At 39.8% G+C, this 24,437-nt stretch overlaps 1 protein-coding gene across 3 annotated transcripts; it reads left to right on the top strand.

The window, feature by feature from the left end:
• The first annotated feature begins 880 nt into the window (after positions 1-880).
• Positions 881-24,208, top strand: SUV39H2 (suppressor of variegation 3-9 homolog 2). Of its 3 annotated transcripts, none has more exons than XM_003786797.2 (6): positions 881-1,030; positions 3,500-3,645; positions 16,064-16,195; positions 19,121-19,267; positions 21,347-21,476; positions 22,555-24,208. In XM_003786797.2, the coding sequence occupies exons 1-6, from the start codon at positions 1,000-1,002 to the stop codon at positions 22,659-22,661; spliced, it is 693 nt and encodes a 230-aa protein (XP_003786845.1). In that variant the 5' UTR covers positions 881-999; the 3' UTR covers positions 22,662-24,208. The 3 variants fall into 3 exon arrangements, with proteins under 3 accessions (XP_003786845.1, XP_003786844.1, XP_012658751.1); XM_003786796.3 differs by having other exon boundaries at positions 16,064-16,735; XM_012803297.2 differs by lacking the exon at positions 3,500-3,645 and having other exon boundaries at positions 16,064-16,735.
• The last annotated feature ends 229 nt before the right edge of the window (positions 24,209-24,437 follow it).

Here is a 24,437-nt window from a genome sequence, read left to right as displayed (position 1 = left end):
CAATCCAAACCCGCCCCAGGGTCCCAGGGTGCTGAGATTACAGGCGTGAGCCACCGCACCTGGCTGATTTTCTTACATGAATCTTTTAAAATTCCTCTGTAGATGTCAAATGGGTTTCTACTTTTTGCAATTTGCCCTTTCAATCACCGCAAACGCGGTGTGAAGAACGCGTGAGGGAGGTAAGGAGACAGCAGGGAGTCCCCCGGCCCTCCTGCGGACGAGACTGGGGTGTGCCACGGCCTTGCCACCAACGTGTGGACCAGCAGCACCGGGCAAAGCCCAAAAGTCAGACCGCAGAAGCTCAGGTCCCGTCTCGGACCTGCCAAATTCAAATCTGCCTTAATATCAAGTCCCCAAACGATTGCTATTACCCCTAAAGCGTGAGAAGCACTGAGGGCGACCGCGGGTTTCGATATACGCTGCACAGGAGTCACCTGTGCAGCTGTAACTGACCAAACAAACCAAACCTCCCCAGGGATCCCAATTTTCAGAAGCCGCGTTCTAATACAGCAGCGTAGAAGGAGACGTCACAATGGTTCTGCTGGGCTCGGGTGGCCGAGGAACAGGAACGCGAGAGACGCTCCCCTGCACTGTGTACCCCCGCTACGCAATGGGGGCTCTCGGTGCCCGCTGGGCGCCGGTGTGAAGCGGCTGAAAGTGAAGCGGGGGAAGGCCAGGGAAAAGCCCCCCCGAGCGAAGGCGCGCCGGGAGGTGACTGCCAACCAGAGGAGGGTCCCCCACGCCGCTCCCACCAGCGAGTGGGGCCCGCCCCCGCGCTTGGCCCCGCCCCCTCCTCTCTGCCCACGCCGGGCTGTGCCGTGGGGCGCAGGCGCGCTGGCCGCCGCGGCTGGGGTCGGCCTCGCTGACGTCAGGACGCTTCGCGGGTTCCAGCCCCCAGCCCCGGCCCCCCGAGTCCCGCGCGGGCCGGGCAGGGGCGGGGCGTCGGGCCAGCTGAGCTATCCCGTCAGACCGCGCCAGTTTGAATGAAAGCTTGTCAAGATGGCGACGGCTGAGGCCGAGGCGCGAGGAGGTGAGGATGGAGCGCTGCCCCCTCGCCCTACCCGTCCCCAGGCACGCTCCCGAGGCCCGGGCAGCGGGGCCGTCCCGCGGGCCAGCCGGACGGCGACAGGGCGGGACGCTGCTCGGCGGAGCCCCAGAGCCCGGGATGCGCGCCGCGGGCTCCTACCCTGCCCCCGGGCCGCCGACCCGCCTCCTGGCCCGCGGTCTCGCGGACACGGCTCCGGCTTGACTCCTTTGTGGTGGTTTGAGCGAGGCGTGAGGTGTGCGTTCGGGCCTTTTATCTGGGAAGCGCGAGCCGTGGGTGCGAACGTGACCTTAATTCCAGGGGGAGGAAGAAATGGGGGCTGAGGAGTGTTGAGAGTGGTAGCAAGCGAGCCCCCCGCACCCCCGGGGCAGACACACTGGGAGGCTCTGCTCCCCGCCGGGAACCTCCAGAAAGTGCGTGTCTGAGGGCGCAGCCTCTGGTTTGCGGTCACTTTTTGTGCCCACCGGGAACTTGAGTGTTATTTATGCGGACCCTGAAGAATCGGACGCGGGGCGCGCGCGTGGGGGGTGGTGTGGAGCGCGCTTTGAAAGCCTGGAACTTTCAGTGCATTCTGGAATTCAAAGGTGTTTGCTAGCTGTGCCCCCGCCATGGAGAGTATGACCTCGTTGTTCCCCAAACTTTTCTTCTTTCAAGAATGGCAGTGGTTAGCGTGTAAACTAGTGAAAGTGTTTTGCGGTGATGAGGAAGTATTTTGATTTTTGTCCGTGAAATCGTTTTCTACATTATCGTATAGACTGTCTTGATTTTTTTTTTTAACCAATTGTTTGCGGGGTTTTTTTGTTTAATGTTCAAAATTGTTCTCAAAAGTAGTATTTTCATCGAAGAGTTGTGTTTTGAATCCTCAGCTAGATTAAAAAAATGTTAGGAACAGCAGAGCAATACACCTTGGGTAGCTACCCGAGAGGAACCGCCTTTGCATGTGATCCGCATAATAAATTAACTTTGCAGGAAACATCCTTAAGTTTTTTAGGTGGAAGAGGTTTGTAGGATCATTCCTCTTAAATCGCTGCCCTACCCCCAAACCACTCCAAAGCAGTCAATCCCGCCCCTCTCCCCATTTTACCTTTTGGTTTCTTGATTTAGAATTATGAATTGTCTGCAGCCAGCAGGGTGGTGGAAATTGTGCTTAAGAGTTTGTGACAATAAAGTCTCTGTGTGAGTTGGAGGGGGTGAGTAAAGGATGTGGTGAAGTTAGACCAGCTAGCATTGTTCTCTCTTCCCTGAAAATACCTCAAAACACCAGGTTATTGCAACTACCTTGGAGAGCTACCAAGTAAAGCTTGAGTTTACTGATAGATTTTGTTTGATAACCCCCCACTTTCTCCACCCCCCAAATTTTTTCAGTGAACCTGATGCCCCAGAAAGATTGAGACCCCACTGAAATCATGTAACTAGGTGGCCAAGCAAGGGTTAGTAGGACAGAGGATTCTTGATTAATTGACAATACCCATACCCATAAAACTAAGTTCATTAATTACATGTTCGTAAGCATGGGTTTAATTTATACTTTAAGTTCAGTATGGTAGCAAACTGTTGGCAGAAACTTGGAGGTAAAATCTTGTGCAGCACCAGTAGTTTCTGGTTTCCATAAGGTTGATTATGAGTATGTCTTATTTTCTTCAAGTTCACTCTGTAGATACAGTAAATTGAACACTGCTTTGTAACTCTTGGCTTTAAAAACAATACAGGCAATAAGTATTACCAAAATCAATATACTCTCCATTTTTAAATTATAACTCTTGGGTTTATTCACTTTGATAATAACACTACAACATGAGCAAGATAATAAGTGGAGTTAAAATTTCATGCAGCATTCTAAAGGGGGAAAACTAGGACATAATGATTTGAGTTTGTAACCATAGAACTGTATTTCAATTAGATTTCATTTCTTATTGTCCAATTAAAAGAAATAAAGTGACTTTCATTATAAGATTGTGTTTTAAGGTACAGGGTGTCCATAAATAGCCAACTATTTTAATTGCACATGAACTTAATGAACACCCTGTATATTTTGATATGTATGATATATAGTAAGTATGTCCTAGATAAGCTATGTTTTATTAAATAGCAATTATATTCTTTGTACATGTAAGTCAAATACATTACATTCTGTTGACCTTTGCATCTACATATAATCTTTAAAAAGCTTATATACATGCAACTTTTTGTTCATATAGTAGAAATTAACTGATGTCAGTTAAACATTAGTAGGATCAAAATCCATGGAAAAACCCAAGAAAAACAATTTATGAAAATAGTTCTTTAATGCTTAATTTTTTTTTCTCTAAGATATAATTGATTTCTTGTCATATGAATTTTTAGTCCTGTAAAACTGCCATTTAAAGGGTGGGGATATAGAGGTTTTAAGTTTCTCTTTTTTTTTTTAACCGAGTAGCTATTTCACTAGTAAAGAATTCTATTTTCTTATTGTAGCTTGGTGTGTGCCTTGCCTAGTTTCACTTGATACTCTTCAGGAATTATGTAGAAAAGAAAAGCTCACATGTAAATCGATTGGAATCACCAAAAGGAATCTAAACAATTATGAGGTGGAATACTTGTGTGACTACAAGGTAGTAAAGGTAAGGCAAATATCTAGCCCCTTAAAAGAGACCTAATCAGACTTCAGTATTAAATATTTCTGTACTATATGAAAAATTGAAAAGTAAGCAAAGTTCTTCTTAATGTTTAAAATTCTAAGCCATGATAAAGTTATATGTCCTATCATCTATATTGCCAAATAACATTGAGAGGATTTTGAAGCATAACACGTTCTTACAATAGACTATTTTAAGGTGCTTGTATCACTCTAATTCCAACTCTTGATTATCTCTGTGTGGATTACCAGAGCAAATGTTTGATCTCAGATTGGCTTCTCCTGGTCACTCATTTTTTCCTTGATCGTACTTCCCCCCATCCCCTAAAATGAACGTAGACTTTCAAACCAATTGTAGCATTACTAAATCTCACCATTTGTATTTCCGCCATCGTATCAAACTGTAGTGAGTCTGGAGTACAGTAGATTGGCCTGGATTTCAAAGTCATTTCCAGCCTCTGTTTAGTATCTTCTGGCTGCTGCAGACTCATTTAACGTCTCCGGGCCTCCCTTTATTTCTCTTAAAAATGACATAGTTGTTCATCTGAGGTGTTTTTTTAATCTAAATTTTATAATTATTTTAGAGTAATTCATCTGCCTGTAGCCTACCTCCCCCTCTAACAACTCTTTTTTGGTCATTAACCTACCAATTCTTCCAGATAAATAAATGAGGAATTTTTCATTCTTTATTCTCCTTCTTCATTTTCTATATTGAACCAGTCACTAAATCCACATCTTCCTTTGAAATGTCCATATCTTATTGGTATCACTGCCTTCCCCTCTCAGTGGGATCCTAGGAGCAAGCATTTTAACCTACACTCAGCATCCTTCAACCCCTGAAACGGCCCAGTCACCTGCCCTCTCGGTTTACCGGCTCTGGACTGACCAGCCTAGCAGAGATTATTACATAATCATGCTTATCAGCCCCATTAAAATGTTTCTATTCTCCTACTGCTCTGTTCTACTTGATAAGCTTTTTATCTATTGCTTTCTTGTCAGCAATTTTCCCAACTTTTCTTACTTTCTGCATCTACCTTCTCATATTTGGCTGAAGACTTCTTCCGTCACCTTCACCACAAGCTGTCTGTATCTTCCCCAATTCTTACTTGAAGGTGTTACCATCTCTCTTTTTTCTTCCCATCTGGGACTTTGCTTAATCTGCGATATCTTTTTTATATCAGTCTCTCTTTTTTCACTTATTTATCTCAAATCAGGAAACATACCAATGGGTCTTCCCTAACCTTCAAAAATCTGTCTTTAACCCTGCAACCCCACTCATGCAAGTATTTCCTGTTTTTTCCTTCTACTTCATTTCCCATTAACTTTTTAAGCAGCTTTGTTGAAAAGATATAATTCACATACCATTATACAGTTCACCTATTTAAAGGATACAAATCAAGTCTTTTAGTACACTCATAATTTTATTTATTTATTTATTATTAAATCACAGCTGTGTACATTAATGCAATCATGGGGTACAATGTGCTGGTTGTATATACCACTTGAAATGTTTTCATCAAACTGGTTAATATAGCCTTCACTGCATTGTCTTAGTTATTGTGTTAAGACATTTATACTCTACACTTAGTAAATTTAACATGTACCCTTGTAAAATGCACCGTAGGTACGATCCCACCAATTACCCTCCCTCCACCCATCCTCCTCCTCCCCTCCACTGTCCTCCCTCTCCTCTTCCCCCTTCTTCTTGGGCTATAGTTGGGTTATAACACTCATAATTTTAAAATGTTTTTCATCACCTCAAAAAGAAATCCCACGCCCCTTAGCCATTACCCTCCAAAACTCCTCCCTCACCCTTCCAACTCCAGTCCTAGGCAACCATCAAATCTACTTTCTAGATTTGCTGTGTGGACATTTTCTATAAAAGGAATCATACAGTATGTGGTCCTTTGTGATTGGCTTCCTTCACTTCGTGTGTTTTTAAGGTTCATCCATGTTGTAGCAGGTATCAGTACTTCATTCCTTTTTATTGCCAAATATTTCATTGTGTGGACATAGTACATTTAATTCATCCATTCATCTCTTTATGGATGTTTGGGTTGTTTCCATTTGGGGGCTATTATAAATAATGCTGTTATGAATATTCATGTACAAGTTCCTCTGTGGGCATAAGTTTTCTTTTCTCCGGAGTATATACCTAGGAGTTAAATAATTGCTGGGTCATGTGGTTACTCAGTGTTCAGCCATTTGAGGAACTGTCCTCCAAAGCCCTGCACTATTTTATTTTCCCATCTGCTGTGTCTCAGAGTATATCCTGGACAGTACTTGTTCTTGTCTGACTGTTTGATGACAGCCCTCTGGGTGGGTGTGACGTGGGATTCACCGTGGTTTGACTTGCAGTTCCCTGACGACTGATGATGCTGAGCATCTTTTCATCTGTGTATTGGCCATTTGTAAATCTTTGGAGAGTTGTCTGTTTATATTCTTTGCCAGTTTTTCAAAACTAGTTGATCACTTTGTTACTGAGTTGGAATGGTTCTTTATGTTCTGGATACAAATCCCTTATCAGACATGTGATTTTCAAACATTTTCACAATGTGGGTTGTCATTGTGAAAACACTTCCCCTTCACTTTCTAACCCACTATTCCGACTGCCCAATTTGAAAACCTCACAGCTTCCTCTACTACTTTGCCACATTTAACACTGTTGGCTACCTTTTCTTCTTTGAAATTCTCTTGTCCATGGAGAGACTGTCCAGATTCAAATTCTGCCTCTTATCATTTATTAGTTGTGAGACCTTCAACAGTTTCCTTAGTTAGTCTTTCTGTCCTTCAGTTTTTTGACTATGAAATAAAGATAGTTACAGTAGTGATCTCATAGGCTACTAGTGGCAATAATGAGTTGGTAGAGGTAGAATGCTTAGAACAGAGCTGACACTTGGAATTATATAATACTGTACTGGTGTTACTGTCACTGTTGCCTCATCCCCACTTCTTTTTTCTTGTTTGTGAATCTCCTTTCCTGTCTCTTATCCATCCTCCCTCTGAAATCTGGATCATCTCCAAGGCTCAGTACTCGGCCCTCTTCTCACCTTGAAGTTGCTCTGCGGGTTACCTCTTACTCAGTGGTTTCTACTTACATCTGTTCAGCTCCTGATTCCCTAATCTTTCTGAGACCCTGACCTCTTCTTTCTGGGCTTCATTTTGAGCTAGATGCCCTGCAGGTAACCCAACCGAGTCTACCACATTCAAACCCTACCTGTTGTCCTCACTAAAGTCTCCTCCCATTATTAACAGAATTCTCTCAGATACCTAATTAATAACTTCATACATTTTTAATTCTTCCTGCTTACCCTCTAAATGTGGCAGGTGAACAGACTGTGTTATCTATACCTATTTGTCTTTTCCTATTCGTTTCTGCTATATTTTCTTTTTTTTCTTTTTGAGACAGAGCCTCAAGCTGTCCCCCTGGGCAGAGCGCCGCGGCACCACAGCTCACAGCAACCTCCAACTCCTGGGCTCAAGCGAGTCTCCTGCCTCTGCCCCCCAAGCAGCTGGGACCACAGGCGCCCGCCACAATGCCCGGCTATTTCTTGGTTGCAGCCATCATTGTTGTCTGGCGGGTCCGGGCTGGGGATTCGAACCCGCCACCCTAGGTGTACGTGGCTGGCGCCCTAGCCGGTTGAGCCACAGGCGCCGAGCCTCTGCTATATTTTCAGAGACAATTAGTTACCTACCGGTCTGTGCTTACATTGAGAGAGCTGCCAAGATTTTTTTTCAGAATCCTGAGTGTTGTAATTCAGTTTCAGATAGTTTTTGCTGTTTAGTATCTCCTGAGACTTTTCTCATCAATCGTATGGTTTCTTGCTTTGGAATAAGGAACCTTACTTTGCTCACTTATGTCCTCAGTTCCCACATACCTATCTATCCCTCATTTCTTCTTCTCCTCAGCACAGATACTTAATCCATAGCCAGTATTACTTCACATCTCCACCTGTTTTCTTTGCTTCTTTTTCTTTCACATATTCAGGGTAGGGAAAAGATCTTATGACTCTGACCCTTTCCTGGTTGGCCCCTCTACTTAACTCATGAAAGACATGGTCTCAGTGCCATCTTGCACACTGCCCTTGCAGTTGTTTTTTAACTCTAGCTCTGATTGCGTCTGGGCCTTACTTTAGACCTTTTAATGGTTCTCTGTTGTTAAACCGTCTAATCTGAGACCCTCAGCATGGGAGTGAGTTCTTTGTCATCTGACCACCCACTGTGTTTCTAGCTTCATCTCTTGTCACATTTCCTGCTTTCTATCCACACTGAACTACGTGTAGATGTGTACTTTAGCTTTGATTTACTGAGCACATACTATGAACCAGATACTCACTGTTCTGAGCACTGGAAACACAGCTAAACAGCAGACCCAGCTTATGTCGTAATGCCCCGAGCGCGTATGCCCCATTGTGCCCTCTTGCTTTTCTCATCCAGTTTCCTCCTTGGAATACTGCAGTTTCCCTTCTCTGCTTGGCAAAGTCCTGCTGGGCTTGACTCCTGTTGAGCTGCCCTTTCTTCCTCACGTCCAGCACAACTGGTAGCTTTATGCTAAGGACTTATAAAGCACTCTTCTTGTCCTTATTCTGGAACAGTGGTTCTCAACTTTCCAAATGCCATGACCCTCATGTTTCGTTGCTCAGAGCAACAAAAACAATTTTATGGTTGGGGGGTCACCACAACATGAGGAACTGTATTAAAGGGTCACAGCATTAGGAAGGTTGAGAACTTGTCTGATTTTATAGTTTTGTTTGTGTCATGCCTTCCCTGCTACATTGTTCACCACTTGAGGGCCAGGGCTCTGCAGTCCCTTGTGTGGTGTGGGGGAGCGCAGTCGTGGTGAGTGAGTTGGGTTGTCTTTTGCTTCAGTCATTTCCGCGGTGCCCGCAATCACTAGTAGACGAGCCCTTCCTGGCTTCATGCTTTGGTTATAGCAATACTCTACTGACTCAGACCTCCTCCTTCCCGGATCTTCACTCAGCAAACATTTTTGTTTCTCCTACGTGTTAGGTACTACATTCGACACTGGGAATGTAAGATTAGTAAGAAAGAATCCTCTACTTTAAAGAACTCACAGCCTAGTGAGAAAGTCTGACAAGAAAATAATCCATTGCAGGATATACACGTATATCCTCCATAAAAGAAATAAATGCTATGGCAAACATCATATAAGATATGTGAGAAGTACACCTAGGCCTAGGATAGGTCACAGAAAGCTTGCTGGAAGAGGTGATGTCCAAGTGGGTCTTGAAAAGACAAGCATTGTAATTCAATATGGCTTCTGCCCGCAGGGGTATCCAAGCTGCACCCCACAGGCTGCATGTGGATTATATGAGAACTTTTTTGCTTGTCCGTGGTGGCAGATGTTGTAAAAATGATGCATGGACCTTGTTTTTGCTCATCAACTTTTGTTAGTGTTTGTGTATTTAATATGTGGCTCAAGGCAACTCTTCTTCCAATGTGGCATAGAGAAGCCAAAAGGTTGGATACCCTAGGTAGAGACTGAGGAGGCAGGAGATGGATGTGCAAATGATGAGAGAAGAGTGAAGGATCTTTCAGCCATCCTAAAGCTCTGGGAATGAGTTGAAAGTTTCTTCCAGGAGTGACACATCACGTTCATAACTGAGGGGCTTTTGTTTGTGTAAGGAGGAAAGGGGGTTGGCAAGGAAGGGAATGACATGCCCACAGCCACATTCTGAGTGGCTGTCATGCTGATCAGGCAGGAAATGCTGGTGCTGCAGCTGAAGTATTAATAGTGGTGAGGAAGAGAAGTTGGTGATCTTTTTTTAAATGAGGATTTAAAATGTATGTTTCCGGTTTGTGGTCAGAGATTTGGGTAAGGGTTTGGCAGTGAAGGAGCCACATCTAGGAAAATAACAGTTTCTGCTTGGGCAGTGGTGTAGAGACTGTTCACCAACTTCCAGGAATAAAGGAAGAAGAGCTAGATTGGGTGTGGACAAAAAAGTTGAGTACATTTTAAGTAGAACTTAAACCAACTGGAAGGATGGCTCCAAATCATAGTGGGATCTGACTGGGAACATAGATCTTAAAGTAATTGGTAAAATGATAGTGATTGAAGCTTTGGGAGTAGGTGCAGTTTCCCATTCATTAATTCAGTATGTACTTAGTGGCCCTCTACTGTGGCCTATGCTAGGAACCAGGAATCTCAGCAGTGAGTGACGTGGGGCCATGGTCTCTGATATTACAGGGTTTATCTTGTAGTGAGGATATATATACCATAAATAAAATTGTACGAAGTACTAATTACAGCTGAGGTGAATGCTCTTTTAACAGGAGGATTGAACTTAACCTGGAGGGAATGGACAGGTGTCCCTGAGGAGGCATGCTTTGACTTAGTACTGAAGAGTGAAAAAATAAACATGGGAGGGTTTTGAGGGAGAAGACAGCCTGTGGTCTTCAAGGACTAGGAAGAAGGCCTTTAAGGAGTAGAGCATGTGAGCGGATTGTAGCCAGCAAGAGAGGGCGAGATGAGGCGGGAAGGGTGGGCGGGCCCCAAAAGTACAGCTCCTTAGAAGTCAAGAAAAGGATTTTGGATTTCGTCTTCAGGGAGTGCATGATATGTATATGTCAAATGCATTACTCTGGCTGTTGTGCCCTGAATGGTGGTAAGAGGCTACTGCAGCAGTCCAGACAAAACACATATGAGAAGGACAAGGACTGATGAGGAGCCCATGTGGGCTGGATAGGGGTACTCACAGGAAGACCTGGCAGAAAGACAGACAGATTGGCAATAAAACTGGAAGAGTAAAAATCACAGAAACCTGAGGGGAGGGGTAGTGTCAACAAAAGAGCCCATTAAATAGTGGGTCAAAGAAGAACTGCCGAGAATGCATCAATGCCCCAGAGCAGCTTCTGTGGCACGGATAGAAGAGCCCAAAGAATGTATTAAAGACTAAGTTGGAGGTAAGACAATAGAGGACAATTCTCCCATAACTCCTAGCTTTTAAGAAAAGAGAGCTGTGAGCACATAAGGATGTTTATAATTTTCAAATTTTTTGGCTGGGTACAGTCATTCAGTAATCCTAGCAGTCTGGGAGGCCAAGGTGGAAGGGTTTTGTGAGGTCAGGAGTTGGAGACCAGCCTAAGCAAGAACAAGACCCCATATCTACTAAAAATAGAAAAATTAGCTGGGCTTCATGGTGGGCACCTGCAGTCACAGCTACTCTGGAGGCTGAGGCAGGAGGATTGCTTGAACCCAGGAGTTTGAGGTTGCTGTGTGCTATGATGCCACAGCACTCTTGCATGCAACAGAGTGAGACTCTGTCTCAAAAAAAATTATATAAAAGTTTGAAGAGGTAATATATGCATGTGATTTAAGAAGTTGAATGTTATAAAAGGCCAGATAATGATATCTTTTATCCCTTGACCTAGTTCCAATCTCTCACTGTTAGAGATTCCTTATATATAGAAGTATTTGTACCTCAAAGTTTAGTTTCATTTGCTTTTAAAAGATGGGGGAGATTTCAATGCTGTTGAGTACCATAGAGAAGAGGAATAGTTGATGGAGGAAGTGTATCCCTTCTGCTGTACATCCCCCTTTTCTCTAGTTAGATGTCTGTGGAAGGATGGAAATTGAGGCAACTTTTGCCTAGTGGCTTCTGTTTTCTCTCTGCATTAGGAACAGAGTTTTTGCACCACTGACAGTAATAGAGGAGACGGGGAATAGGGACTTTGAGCAAAATAGAGGAAGTCTGAAATAGCCAGCTTGGGAAATGGAAAGAATGCCATCTGGAGGAACAAAAGGGCGGTTACTATTCTGAATTCATGTTGAGTCTAGTTGAACTTAAAACAGTCACATACTAATGGGGGCGCCTCAGAGACCTTTTGTTTTTGCATGTCCCTGACCCCTCCCCTCTGGTATGCAGCTGATTGAAGGATGTAATTGTAGTAGTAGTGATTTTGGTGTGTTGTGATTTTTCTGCAGCAGTGTTCGTGCCACATCACCCCTCATACAAAATAAAACTATGGGTATTTAACAAAATTAGTTCAGCAGTGAAGAAGAGTCTCCATGCACATCGGTGGAGTTTATCTCTTAGTAAGCTAAGCAATAACTATCATCCATAGCTTCGCCTTCTTAAAGCACACAGGTACTCTGTGTCTCTAAGACCACCACTGTCCTGCGTGGCATAGACCAATGGAAGAGTCCACATCTAACAGTAGATTAATAATCCTAAAGATCTCATTGCACCTTGAGTGTTTTTTTAAAAGATCTAGAATAACATAGAAATCATTAGACTATAACCTGAACTTTAGAGATTTGAGAAGAGGCCATCCTGATGAGGGGCACCCGGTGGACCAGGCAGCTGCGGCACATAGTGTGAAGAGTCCTGGCGTGTCTAAGAGGTTCACTACAGCTGGAGGGGGCACTGAGAACGGGGAAGACTTTACAGATGGAACCTTAATGGGAAATTGAGCCAAATAGGCATCGGGAATAATTCAAGAGTTGCTTTGTCATAATAGGAAGTTTTAATTTTGTTCTGTTAGTGGCAGAGCAAGGCCAGTAACAGTTTATAAGCAAGAAAACAACAGAATAACTGGCTGTGTAGGTTTTTTTGTTTTATGAAGAAACTATATGATGCAGAAGGATGGAGTGTTGTCAGTCTGGAGGAAGGAGAAGCTGTTGGAAGGTTAATGTAAAAAATCAGCAAGCTTTGAGGGCTGGAACTAACTAAAGTTGTATTAACAGTGATGGACAGGAAGGAGTTCATCTCTAAGGAAACATGGTGATAAACTGGTTTGAGGAGAAGGAATTGAGATTGACCCCCTGGTCTATAACTTGTGTGAACAGGTGGACAGGTAAAATCCAACATGATTAATAACATAGAAAGGATCAGTCTACGAAGGACAGTATGAGCTCCATGTGGGTAAATTACCCAGGAAACTATTGGACATCCAGCAGGACATGAGGTATATGGGGTTGTGATAAAATTTTGGGAATCATTAGCATGTAATTAATAGTTAAAACCACTGGAGTGATGAGCTTGCCAGCAGAAATTCTTAACCTGGAATCCAAATAACCTGAAATTGCCAAAATGTTATCTGTGTGGCTTTTGGTTTGGGAAGTTCAGTCCTTTCATCAGATTCTCAAAAGGGAAAAACACTTGTTTCTTATGAACAGAGGGCGGAGAGGAGCAGTCTCAGCAAAGAAAGTAGGAAAGGAACAAGGACGGAGAGTGGTGACACTGGAGCCCAGAGCATGTCCCACCGTCACAGTAGGGCTGAGAGTTGGATGGCGTGGCAGTTAGGTTTGTAAACTTGTTCCTAACAAGGTGGAGGGAAGTGAATTTTTATTTAATGAAGCCCCCCACAGAAACACTGTGGTTTCTGGAATCGTAAGAAACAGACTTTAAAGCTAGACAGCTTCATCTCTTCACTGTTTTCTGGACACTTCATGGGAATCTTAGCTCCCAGCTTTTGCTCATGTTTGTCATCCTACGTTCCCATTAAACAAACTACGTCCGTTCTTCACGGTAGTTTGTCCTGCTCCTCTGTTCCGTTTTCTGGTTGTCTCAGCTACCTACATTGATTTTCCTCTTTATATTCCCATGGTATTGATTGTCTTATGTTGCTACATATTTCACGTACTATTGCCTTCTTTTTCCAGTGAGACTTTACTCCTAAATGCTAGTCATATATTTCATCACACCCCAAACTTTCATGCACTTACTGATACTATAATTTTGAATGAATTTAACTTAAGCCAACCATAGTGAGGGAAAATGTCTTTAAGAAAAAATTCATATGTTGTGTTCCAAATTATATAGGAGTGATTTATGGATAACTTTTTCATTTATATTTCATTTCTATAGGTAAATCAAGAGTTGATTACATATCAGAATAAGATACTGATATGGTACACAAGTTTAATAAGCTTTGGCATTTTAGATTATCAGACTAATTTGTTCTTAAGTCAATGTGATTTTTATGTGTACATTATCTTTTCAAAATGGAACATCTTTGGATTTTAAAAGTAAAGTATGCTTATAAAGTAAAAGACAAATCTAGAGTAGAAATAAAATATTACCAATATTTATATACTCTTTTTTCCAGTGGCACTGGTGTTTTATGAACTTATTTACTGCCCATAAATTAAGTATGTTTATAAATTTGTATGTTACGTGATTAACAGGCAAAACTCAATCACTTAAAATACAAGATTAAACAATCCAGTTATTTTGGAAATAAACTTCAGTGGCAGGGGCTTTTAGTTCTGCTGGATAGTAATTTAATCATCTGTATCTTTTTCTTTCATTGTTTGCTAGCAACATTTAGCATAAACAGGTAACCACACTATATGGAAAACTGTAGCAGAAAAAAAAAAAAAAAGGACCAGGCATTGCTTTATCCTAGCATCCCAAAAATTAAGAATTTAGAGTTCAAGGCAATAGATAGATTAGATTCTGCCAGTTGGCTCTCCTACCCACTTGGGTAAGCACATACCTGCTACCAATACTCCCGGGTTGTAATATAATAATTACCTGACAGGAAGGAGAAGTCCTGAAACCTTAGGGAGGCTCAGTTTGACACAGACTTAAATGTACTTCTAGGCTTTTTTCTTGGAACCACAATATATATTTCAACCAAAGTACGGTTTTTGCACATATCATCACACCCTAACTTAATCACATTTTTTAACAGGGAAAAAAGTAACTATTTTTCCAAAGGAAGCAAGTTATTTTAATTCATAAGGGTTACTTCTTGTTGAATAGAATACAGTAAAACGAAACTTACAGATGTAGGTAGCAGGATAAAATCGGCTTGCTCATGGGTGGGCGACTTGCTGCTGCACTGCCCGTTTGGTTCTCAGCCACGCGACGTGCCTTAGACCTTCCAGGCCCTTTGTCATTAATGAATTATGAATATTTTAAAACATCTGTCATAGACATCCTAACTTTATAATAAACCCTTTATTAAAATTTTCAGGGGAAAGCAAATGTAATTAATTAGTTTTTTCTATACCTATGAATGAAAATGATAATTAAAGCTGTCAAATGCAGTTTAATCCCTTTCCTATTTCAGAAGTCAATTTTATGAGCTAACTTTGCCCCCGGACACGTGGGTATATATTAATTATCCAGAGGGCAAAACAATACCATTACTGTGAGACTCAGAATTTGTTGTTCTGCACATTGAACTGCCTAATGTCAAAGTTAAACTTAATGAACATGTAATTGCCTGATTTTAAGGGAAGAAAACATTGTCAGGTCACTGAGGTGGAAAGACAGGGTTCTGGGAACCAGGAAGGCCAACAGTGGTCTGAGGGATAAATCACAATATTGTATCTTTGGTAGCTTGAAAACCTGTTGCTTCATCCCGTCAACAGGTGAGTCTAAGTAAGGTTAGCATTCTCTAAACAGAGCCGTCCAAAAAAAATTGAATGTAAGCTGCAGATGTCATTTTAAATGTTCTAGTAACTACCTTACAGTAAAAAAAAAAAAAAAAGTGAAACTGCTTTCAACAATGTATTTAATCTAATATGTCCAAAATACTACTTCAACTTATAATCAGTATTTTTAAATAGTTAAGAGATATTTTTGGCCAGGCATAGTGACTCACGCCTGTAATTCTAACACTCAGAGAGGCCCAGGTGGGTGGATTCCCTGAGTTCAAAGGTTTGAGACTAGCCTGAGCTAAAAATAGCCAGGTGTTGTGCTGGGCACCTGTAGTCCCAGCTACTCAGGAGGCTGAGGCAAGGGAATCACTTGAGCCCAAGTGTTTGAGGTTGCTGTGAGCTGTGATGTCATCACACTCTACTGAGGGCAAAAAAGTAAGACTCTCAAAAAAAAAAAAACCCAGGTATTTTTATGTTCTTTTTTTTTTGTATAAAGTCTTCAAAATTCAGTGTACATTATACTTAAAGTACATACCAATTCAATTCAGACTTAGCCACATATTAGGTTCTTAGTAGCTAACTGTGGCTAGTAATACCAGTATCTCTAGAACTTAGTGGATGTGTGTCTATGACATTGAGAAATAAAAGTTCCCTTGTGCCCAGTGTATGATACTAAGTGACAGACTTTAGAGAATGCCTTTATGCTGGCCAAGCAGGCCACTAACCTGGGTCACAAATAACTCTGGGACCATCTATTTCCATTTCCATGTCCATTGTTTAACTTAATCACTGTTAGTAAAATATTCGCAAATGTTAATACCTTTATCTTTATCCAGCTAAGACTCTTTAGCCTATTGTTAAACATATTATGACACATCTACCTTTACTTACATGATTTGAACTTCATCTATTAGGAATCTAAGACTCTTTACATATTCTGAACTGTTATTAAGAAAAATAGCAATGGATATCTTATTCTTTTAAGATATTTGATAATTTTCAATAACTGGGACTATCATAATCTGATTTGCATTTTCTTTTGTATTTTAAGGATATGGAATATTATCTTGTAAAATGGAAAGGATGGCCAGATTCTACAAATACTTGGGAACCTTTGCAAAATCTCAAGTGCCCGTTACTGCTTCGGCAATTCTCTAATGACAAGCATAAGTATTTATCTCAGGTAAAGAAAGGCAAAGCAATAACTCCAAAAGACAATAACAAAACTCTGAAACCTGCAGTTGCTGAGTACATTGTGAAGAAGGCTAAACAGAGGATAGCTCTGCAGAGATGGCAAGATGAACTGAACAGAAAAAAGAATCATAAAGGAATGATACTTGTTGAAAATACTGTTGACTTAGAGGGCCCACCTTCAGACTTCTACTACGTTAATGAATACAAACCAGCTCCTGGAATCAGCTTAGTTAACGAAGCTACGTTTGGTTGTTCATGCACGGATTGTTTCTTTGACAAATGTTGTCCTGCTGAAGCTGGAGTTCTTTTGGCTTATAATAAAAACCAACAAATTAAAATCCCACCTGGCACCCCCATCTATGAATGCAACTCAAGGTGTCAGTGTGGACCCGACTGCCCTAATAGGATTGTACAAAAAGGCACACAATATTCCCTTTGCATCTTTCGAACTAGCAATGGCCGTGGCTGGGGCGTAAAAACCCTTGTGAAAATTAAAAGAATGAGTTTTGTCATGGAATATGTTGGAGAGGTACATTTAACTTATCATATAGCAAATAATGTGCATGTAAGGTTTATACTTTTGAAAAGTTACCTTTTTACCTGAATAACAAATATTTAGTAAATTTTGATCGTATCAGTTGCAGGTACATAGAAACTCATTTTTACACTTAGATCTAGATAGGTTCACTGACATAGATGGAAATAAAATACTTAGGATCAAAAAATATATATAATGGCAAATTAAATTTATATAGTCATTGTTCAGTGAACACCTACTTAGTGTTTATTGAACACCTATCATTTGTAAGTTTTAAAATATGACGACAGTTTTTATATAAAAGTCCTAAGAAGAAAATCAGATCACACACCGACCTTGAAATTCCAACTCATCCATTTGGTCCAGTGTGGTTAAGTGGAGTTGCCAAAACCCTATTTCATATAAACATAAAAGATTTACAGGGTAGGACCTACCTACCCAGGAAGCCAATACTCTGTGAGCAAATATTGTAAAATATACACAAAAGCATTATAAGAAAACCAGGCTATTCCTAACTCAGATACTTGAACTGTAAAGACCATTCTCTAAATGACTATACAAATACTAGTAACTATACAAATCATATATATATAAAAGTAAAAAATAGTATTTATCACCACATAATGCCACATGTTTTAAGCATTTATGTATTAACTCACTAATGGTCTCCACAAGTGTATGAAGTGATACTACCATGTATTAATATCATCTCCATCATTATAGATGAAGAAACTGAGGCACAATGAAATTGCACAACTTGGCCAAGGTCACACAGGAGTGAGGAAGAGACAATATTCAAAACTCCAAAATTATGTTCCTCACCACTACATCACACTGCCTCACACTTGAAGGGTGGGCTAAGCTGTGACTAGAAAGATTACGAGTGTCTGCATATCTGGGGTTGTCAAAATCTGATTGGTTTCTTAAATTAGTTGAAATTGGATCACCTATAATAATTACCTGTATTCATCTGGAATTCTGAAATTAAATGAGATCCTGTTTGATTCTTATACTTTTACACAATGGCAGATTATTATAAATTACTATTCAGGATACTAGATCTTGTGCAGTCACTTTTTTTGGTTAATCAAATACTTTTTTATTTCATTCTTAATGAGTACAGCAGCCAAGTTTGACTGGTAACATGAATCACTTTAGACATCGTTGGTTTCTTAAGCTGAGCATGTGGTAAAGCTATGTTCTTAAGTGCATGAGCTGTACATGATGGTTTTAAACTAATTGAATTTCATGAAAACAGCCTATTCTACAAAACTTGATACACAGTTGACTAAAGATTTAACATAGACTCTCTCCTATATTTTTTTAACTTTTGTGTGTGTGTGTTATTTTTATTTATTTTGTTTTGTTTTGTTTGGGATTCATTTAGGGCATAAAGAATTAGGTTACACTGATTGCAAAACAGTCTCACTTGGTCACCCTCAATAGCATGCTGTGGTATCTTAGCTCATAGCAACCTCAATCTCGTGGGCTCAAGCAATCCTCTTGCCTCAGCCTCCTAAGTAGCTGTAACTACAGGCATCCATCATAATGCCCTGTTATTTATTTATTTTTTTGAGACAGAGCCTCAAGCTGTTCCCCTGGGTAGAGTGCCATGGCATCACAGCTCACAGCAACCTCTTAACTCCTGGGCTTAAGCGAGTCTCATGTCTCCGCCTCCCAAGTAGCTGGGATCACAGGCGCCCGCCACCACACCCAGCTATTTTTTGGTTGCAGCCATCGTTATTTGGTGGGCCCAGGCTGGATTTGAACCCGCCACCTTAGGTGCATGTGGCTGGCGCCTTAGCTGCTTGAGCCACAGGTGCCGAGCCATGCCCTGTTATTTTTAAGAGATGGGGGTCTCCCTGTTGCTCAGTCTGGTCTTGAACTCCTGAGCTCAAGCAATCCACCCGCCTCAGCCTCCCAGAGTGCTAGGATTACAGGTGTGAACCAATACCCCTATTTTTAACATTTCCATTTGTAACTGCATAGATTAATTGTAGGGAAGATAGGCCTTTCAAGTCTATTTAGAGCATATATACTTGCAAATGTGGTCCTTAACATTTAGTTTTGCCTGTAGAGAGAGCTCCAGTTGTATAGCTTTTTGAACATCCTAATTATAACAAAAGTAGCGTAGTATTTCAACTTACTATGTCAAATCCTATTTACTAAGCCATGAGTCTTTTGCATCATTTTTCCTCCTTCCATTTTCCCACTTAACATCTGGCTCTTAGTTTGTGTGAATGTTTGTTGTGATGACACTTGAATCTCTTACTTTCTAAACACTTGTAGGCATTGAGATATTAATAAGATTCATGGATGACTGTTTCTTTGGTTCAGCAGTAGCTACATAAATATACTATTGTTTTCTCTGTTTAGGTAATCACAAGTGAAGAAGCTGAAAGACGGGGGCAGTTATATGACAACAAAGGAATCACATACCTCTTTGATCTGGACTATGAATCTGATGAATTCACAGTGGATGCAGCTCGCTATGGAAATGTGTCTCATTTTGTGAATCACAGTGTAAGAAGAAATACTTAAACAATAGACAAGACTAATCAATTCAGTTTATACTAGCATTAATGATTTCCCATAGTTGAAAAATAGTTATCTTTAAACTACACATGTCTTTATCACAGCAGTTCTCATTCTGTGGGTCACAGCCCACAGGAACTGTATTAAAGGGCCACAGCATTAGGAAGGTTGAGAACCACTGCTGTAACATTTCCAAAGGACATATTTTAATATGTGGGTCCCTCTGTTAAGTCATGGTGTTATTGCTGGTATCTGGAGGTACCTGTCCAATACCATACAATTTGCAAGAGTCTTTACATACTGTGTTTCCCCGAAAATAAGACCTACCCAAAAAATAAGCCCTAGCAGGATTTCTATGCATTTGTTAAATATAAGCCCTACCCTGATAATAAGACCGAGTGATGGGCGTGGCTATGCACGCCCTCCCTTTCTGTGAGGAGCAGAGCAGTAAGGAAGACTGGAATACCTTTTATCTGCCACAGCTCCTTTCTCCCAGCCATTTGCACTTGCACAGGTGCGCATGTGGTAACCATGGCCGCAGGCATCCTTATTGCACATGTGCGAAGGGCTAGGACAAAGGAGTTCACGCATCACTAGCGCCAGCCCCACCAACAAGGTTGGTTCCCCTGTCAGGTTCCAGAAGAAGATGACTTAATTGTATTTGAATAAATGTAGATTGTTGTATTATACTTAATAAAAATAAGACATCCCCTGAAAATAAGCCCTAGTGTGTCTTCTTGAGAAAAAATAAATACAAGACAATGTCTTACTTTCAGGGAAACATCGTATGTTAATTCATTTAAACTTTCTAGTAACTTTATAAGATAGGTGTTATCTCCGTATCAGAGGAGGAAATTGGTAAGAAGAGGCATTAAGAGGTAAAATGTTTAAAAATCACATGCAACTACATAGGTATCTTACTAAATTTTAGGATATACAACTAAAAATAAATGTATTTTCTTAAGATACAAACATGTTAACATGTTTTATAAAATTTGAAGATTTATAGAGTATAGAATTGGGGCTGTTTGTCTAAATTATAAATTAGTATTGTTAGTGTTTGAGAAAACTTAGAATACGACTGGCTTAACTCCAGAATCTTAGACTCTACAAAATTATTTCCAAAAATAAGGAAGTTAATTTTGAGGTTCTACTTAATACTAGGTAGATGATATAACATTAGGCTTATGAGATTAACATTATCTCTACTTTATAGAGATTTTAAAGATAATAAGGAAAATGTGTTTCAGAGAGTTATTTAGATGACCATGTAAGGAAATACTCCATGTTAAACTTTTGATGGATTTCATACCAAGAAATTAGTTTACAATTAGCACTGAAATGGCAGACACATCCTGACTCCCTTGTTAGTTTTCTGATTTACAGAAAATTTTACCTTAAATAATTTTTTTCTTACTAGTAAATTTGAGATGCTCTCAAAATACATACATTGTATATGAGAACAATTAAACATTTATTTTGATTTCTTAGTATGATTCATTAGATCTCTCTTCTTGCATATTCCCTAAGTTAGTATAGTGTTCTCAAAATACTGAAGTTTACTCAATAGAGCTCTTTGCAATATGAAATTTGCTGATTTGATTGTTTAACTACAGTTAAACAATATGAATAGAACTCTCCATGAATATGAATAGAACTCTTTGCAGTATGAAATTTGCTGATTTCATTGTTTAAGTACAGTTATTTTAATTCTTTTAAGTGTATGATGTGCTGAAACAGAAGTAAAAATGATAATGTTATCTGGGATTTGCATTAAAATTATCTGGAGGAACAAAAAGTTCAGATGGGAAAACTTGTAATCATGGAAGCTACATAGTAGATACATAGGAATTTATTATGTCATTTTCTCCACTTGCATGCCTCAAAATTTTTTTTAAGTGAAAAAATGTGCATGCTTCAAAGACTTCTAAATAATAAGCAACTTAATTTCCAGCAGAACTTAAAATACTAATATGTTAGGAAAGTAAAATTTTTATATGGCAGGTAGGGTAGAAGAGCTCGTTCACATCATTTTTTATTTAAATGGGTTCTGATGTTCCTTTTTAGTGCGACCCAAATCTTCAGGTGTTCAATGTTTTCATTGATAACCTTGATACTCGCCTTCCCCGAATAGCATTGTTTTCTACAAGAACCATAAATCCTGGAGAAGAACTGACTTTTGATTATCAAATGAAAGGTATGGTTTTCAAGTACAGATTCATTGCTGTTAGTTTCAATATGAAAAATCAAATCAGACAGGAAAAGGCCTTAGATCATCTGAATCAAACTTAGATTAAAGATGAGAAAAATTGCATCTGTAAGTTTGTCTTAAGGTCTGAAGCCCATCTGACAGATAATGCTAAAACCCAAGGGTGCTTGACCTTGAGCTGAGGAGTGGTCTTTTGTGTACATCCACATTGCCTCCTGATTTTTTTCAGAACCTCCCTTTTTGAAAATTGCTTTATTATGTTTTTTTCTCAATACTATACTACTTGTATTTTTTTAAAAAGCTTACATTTCTGAGTATGTACTAAGAGATATTTATTCAAAAGATTGAAAAGATGATTTAAATCACATGAATCCTATTTCTACTTGGGTCAGACTTTTAAAAACAACATTAATTCTGTTTGCTTTATTGTCCCAGTCTAGATGTTTTCTTTCTTTTGTTTTTCTAAGAATGATGCCCTGTACTGTTACTATTTGACCTCACTTTATGTCCTTTTATGTAATGTTTGAAATGAATGATTGGACTTTCCTAGTAACTTCCATCATTTCAGAATCCATATTCACAAATAAGGGCTAAGAATGTAAACTTTATCTGCATAGTTTTATTAGCCCCTAGGGAGGTTTCAACCTTTCTTTTCCTCTGCCACACATTGGAAAAATAAGAGTTGTATTGAGCCATACATTAAATACACAAACACTAACAAAACTTGATTAGCCAAAAAAAAAAAAAAAAAAATTTCATGCATACTTTTCATAGCATCTGACACCACAGATAAGCCAATAAAGTCCTTACAAAATGTGGCTGTTGGGGAGCCACCCCCCAGCATGGACAACCCTGGTCACCATCCTTTCAAGATAATTCATCATGATTTGTCTCTGATACTCACATTTATTTATAAAGACAAGCTAACTTATACCTCCTGAGGAGTTAACTTACTCTAACAATTTTGAATATGGAGGCACCCTTGCTAGTTACTTATAGAGAATTCACAATTCAGTCTGCATTGTCTTTAAGTCTTTCTCCTTCATTTCTTTTTCTGTGTATTCAGGTTCTGGGGATATATCTTCAGATTCTATTGACCACAGCCCAGCCAAGAAGAGGGTCAGAACTGTCTGCAAGTGTGGAGCTGTGACTTGCAGAGGTTACCTCAACTGAAGTTTCAGGAAACAGAGCTGATGATAATTGTAGTTTTTCTAATGTTAACATTTAAAAAAATTATAAGTATTTGGGACTCTTTTTTATTTTCATATCAGCAAGATTATACCTATGTTAATTTACAAGCCGTGTCTCAAGACATTTGCCAAATGTATTACTGATGCTTCTGAAGAGAGGGCCAGTGGGCCACACAGACTGATATTTAGTGCTTAGAGACCAAACACAAAAGCAAACTATTTACGGGTCAGCATATGCATATTTCAAGAGTCTGTCAATAGAGATATGCCTCCTTCAGTATTTGAAAAGTGTTAAACTGATAATGTAAGAATTGCTAAGGTCAGACATTCAACTTGCCATTTACCTCAAATTTGCAGAAAGAGTTGATTCAGTTTGAGAAAATATGCAAATTCCATTTTTTTATCACAGTGTAATTCCTATTTAATACTCATTGTACTTGTGTTTGAGACAAATAGATGATACTGAATTTTATACTCTTTTCTACTTCATTAAAATATTGGCATCTTAATGATAACAGAAATTTAAGATTTAAAATTAAATGTAAAAAAATTTAATTTCAGCTTGATCTCATATTTTGAAGCAATCTACACCATTATGAGGGGTGTTTATGTGAACTAATAATTCCTGTAGAAGAAAAATCTCCAAAAACTTATCTCTGAAAGTCCGGAATGGCTGGCTGTTATGCTTCTTTGGAAGGACAGGACATTGGGACCAGGAGGGTTTTTTGGAGGACTGGCCAGGGAAAATGGAGCACTTAGGGCGCCTTTTAGTAGCATGAATTACGAGAAGCATGTTGAGTACCTCTGGTATAAACAGTCAAACAAGATACCGGAGAGAGCTGCTGTCCCTATTAATGTAATGTACAGTAACGGTACGTCTTTTCAATTTCAGGCAGTTTTAACATTTCTCCTTCCCACCAAATTTAATTATTTTTGTATTTCCTGCAGGCTTTTCCTAAAAAATAATCTATATTTTGAACTGATACTTGTTTTATACATGAATTTTTTAAATGTGATAAAGCTAAACTGGCCAAAGCATGTGCCTGAACTATGAGATCTTTTATTTGTTGACCTATGAAGGCTGAAATGGAATTATTAGTTTTGTGGGTGGTGTTCTTTTCTTTTCCCCCTGCATAGTTCAAGACTTCAATCAGGAAAAACTGTGTTGTCATCTCTTTCTAATTCTGGGATTCCAGATCATGGTGTTCAGCATGAAGGTAAATGAAGCAAATAAATCTAGCTTTCAGTATTCCTAATTAAGTTCGACCTAAGCTCACTGCTCTGGGCTTTGATGGCTGAAAATAAGCTTAGGTACAATAGAGCTGACTTCATGAATGTGGCACTTCTAAATCATCTTACTCCTTAACCCCTTTGGGGGGAGAAGCTATTCTTTTGTTCATTATCTTACCATCACGTGACTTTGTTCTTTCATAATAGAGGATAAATTGTTTACATGTCTGGAGCCTTAGAGTATATCTGCTAGCCAAAATTTGCAGAATATCTCAAGGAAAAATACACTTTTTAATGGCATTCTTGTGTTTTCTTTATGAAAAATTAGTATCAGCGGTGGGGTAAAAAAGGGTCACAGGTTTACATGTTGCCCCAGTGGCTGAGCCTGCTTTGAATTATTCTCGTGGTTTAAAGATGTAATATTTTGAAATCAGTGTTTTACTCTCTAGTTATTTGAACTTGTTGACTTTTGTTAAAAATGTAAACCTGGAAGGCAAAGGGAAAAAGACTATTTTCAGTAAACTTGTAG

This window comes from Otolemur garnettii, unplaced genomic scaffold, assembly GCF_000181295.1.
Source record: "Otolemur garnettii isolate 467f Iridium unplaced genomic scaffold, OtoGar3 scaffold00019, whole genome shotgun sequence".
Taxonomy (NCBI): domain Eukaryota; kingdom Metazoa; phylum Chordata; class Mammalia; order Primates; family Galagidae; genus Otolemur; species Otolemur garnettii.
Note: the sequence above shows the minus strand (reverse complement) of the source record. Positions and strands in the feature narration are given on the sequence as shown.

What these genes read in the sequence shown, in the direction of transcription:
- SUV39H2 (XM_003786796.3), top strand. Translation starts at nt 1,000, where the DNA reads ATGGCGACGGCTGAGGCCGAGGCGCGAGGAG. An exon ending in CTCATTTTGTGAATCACAGT is followed by an intron (nt 19,268 to 21,346) that starts GTAAGAAGAAAT and finishes GTTCCTTTTTAG; the next exon opens with TGCGACCCAAATCTTCAGGT. An exon ending in TTTTGATTATCAAATGAAAG is followed by an intron (nt 21,477 to 22,554) that starts GTATGGTTTTCA and finishes CTGTGTATTCAG; the next exon opens with GTTCTGGGGATATATCTTCA.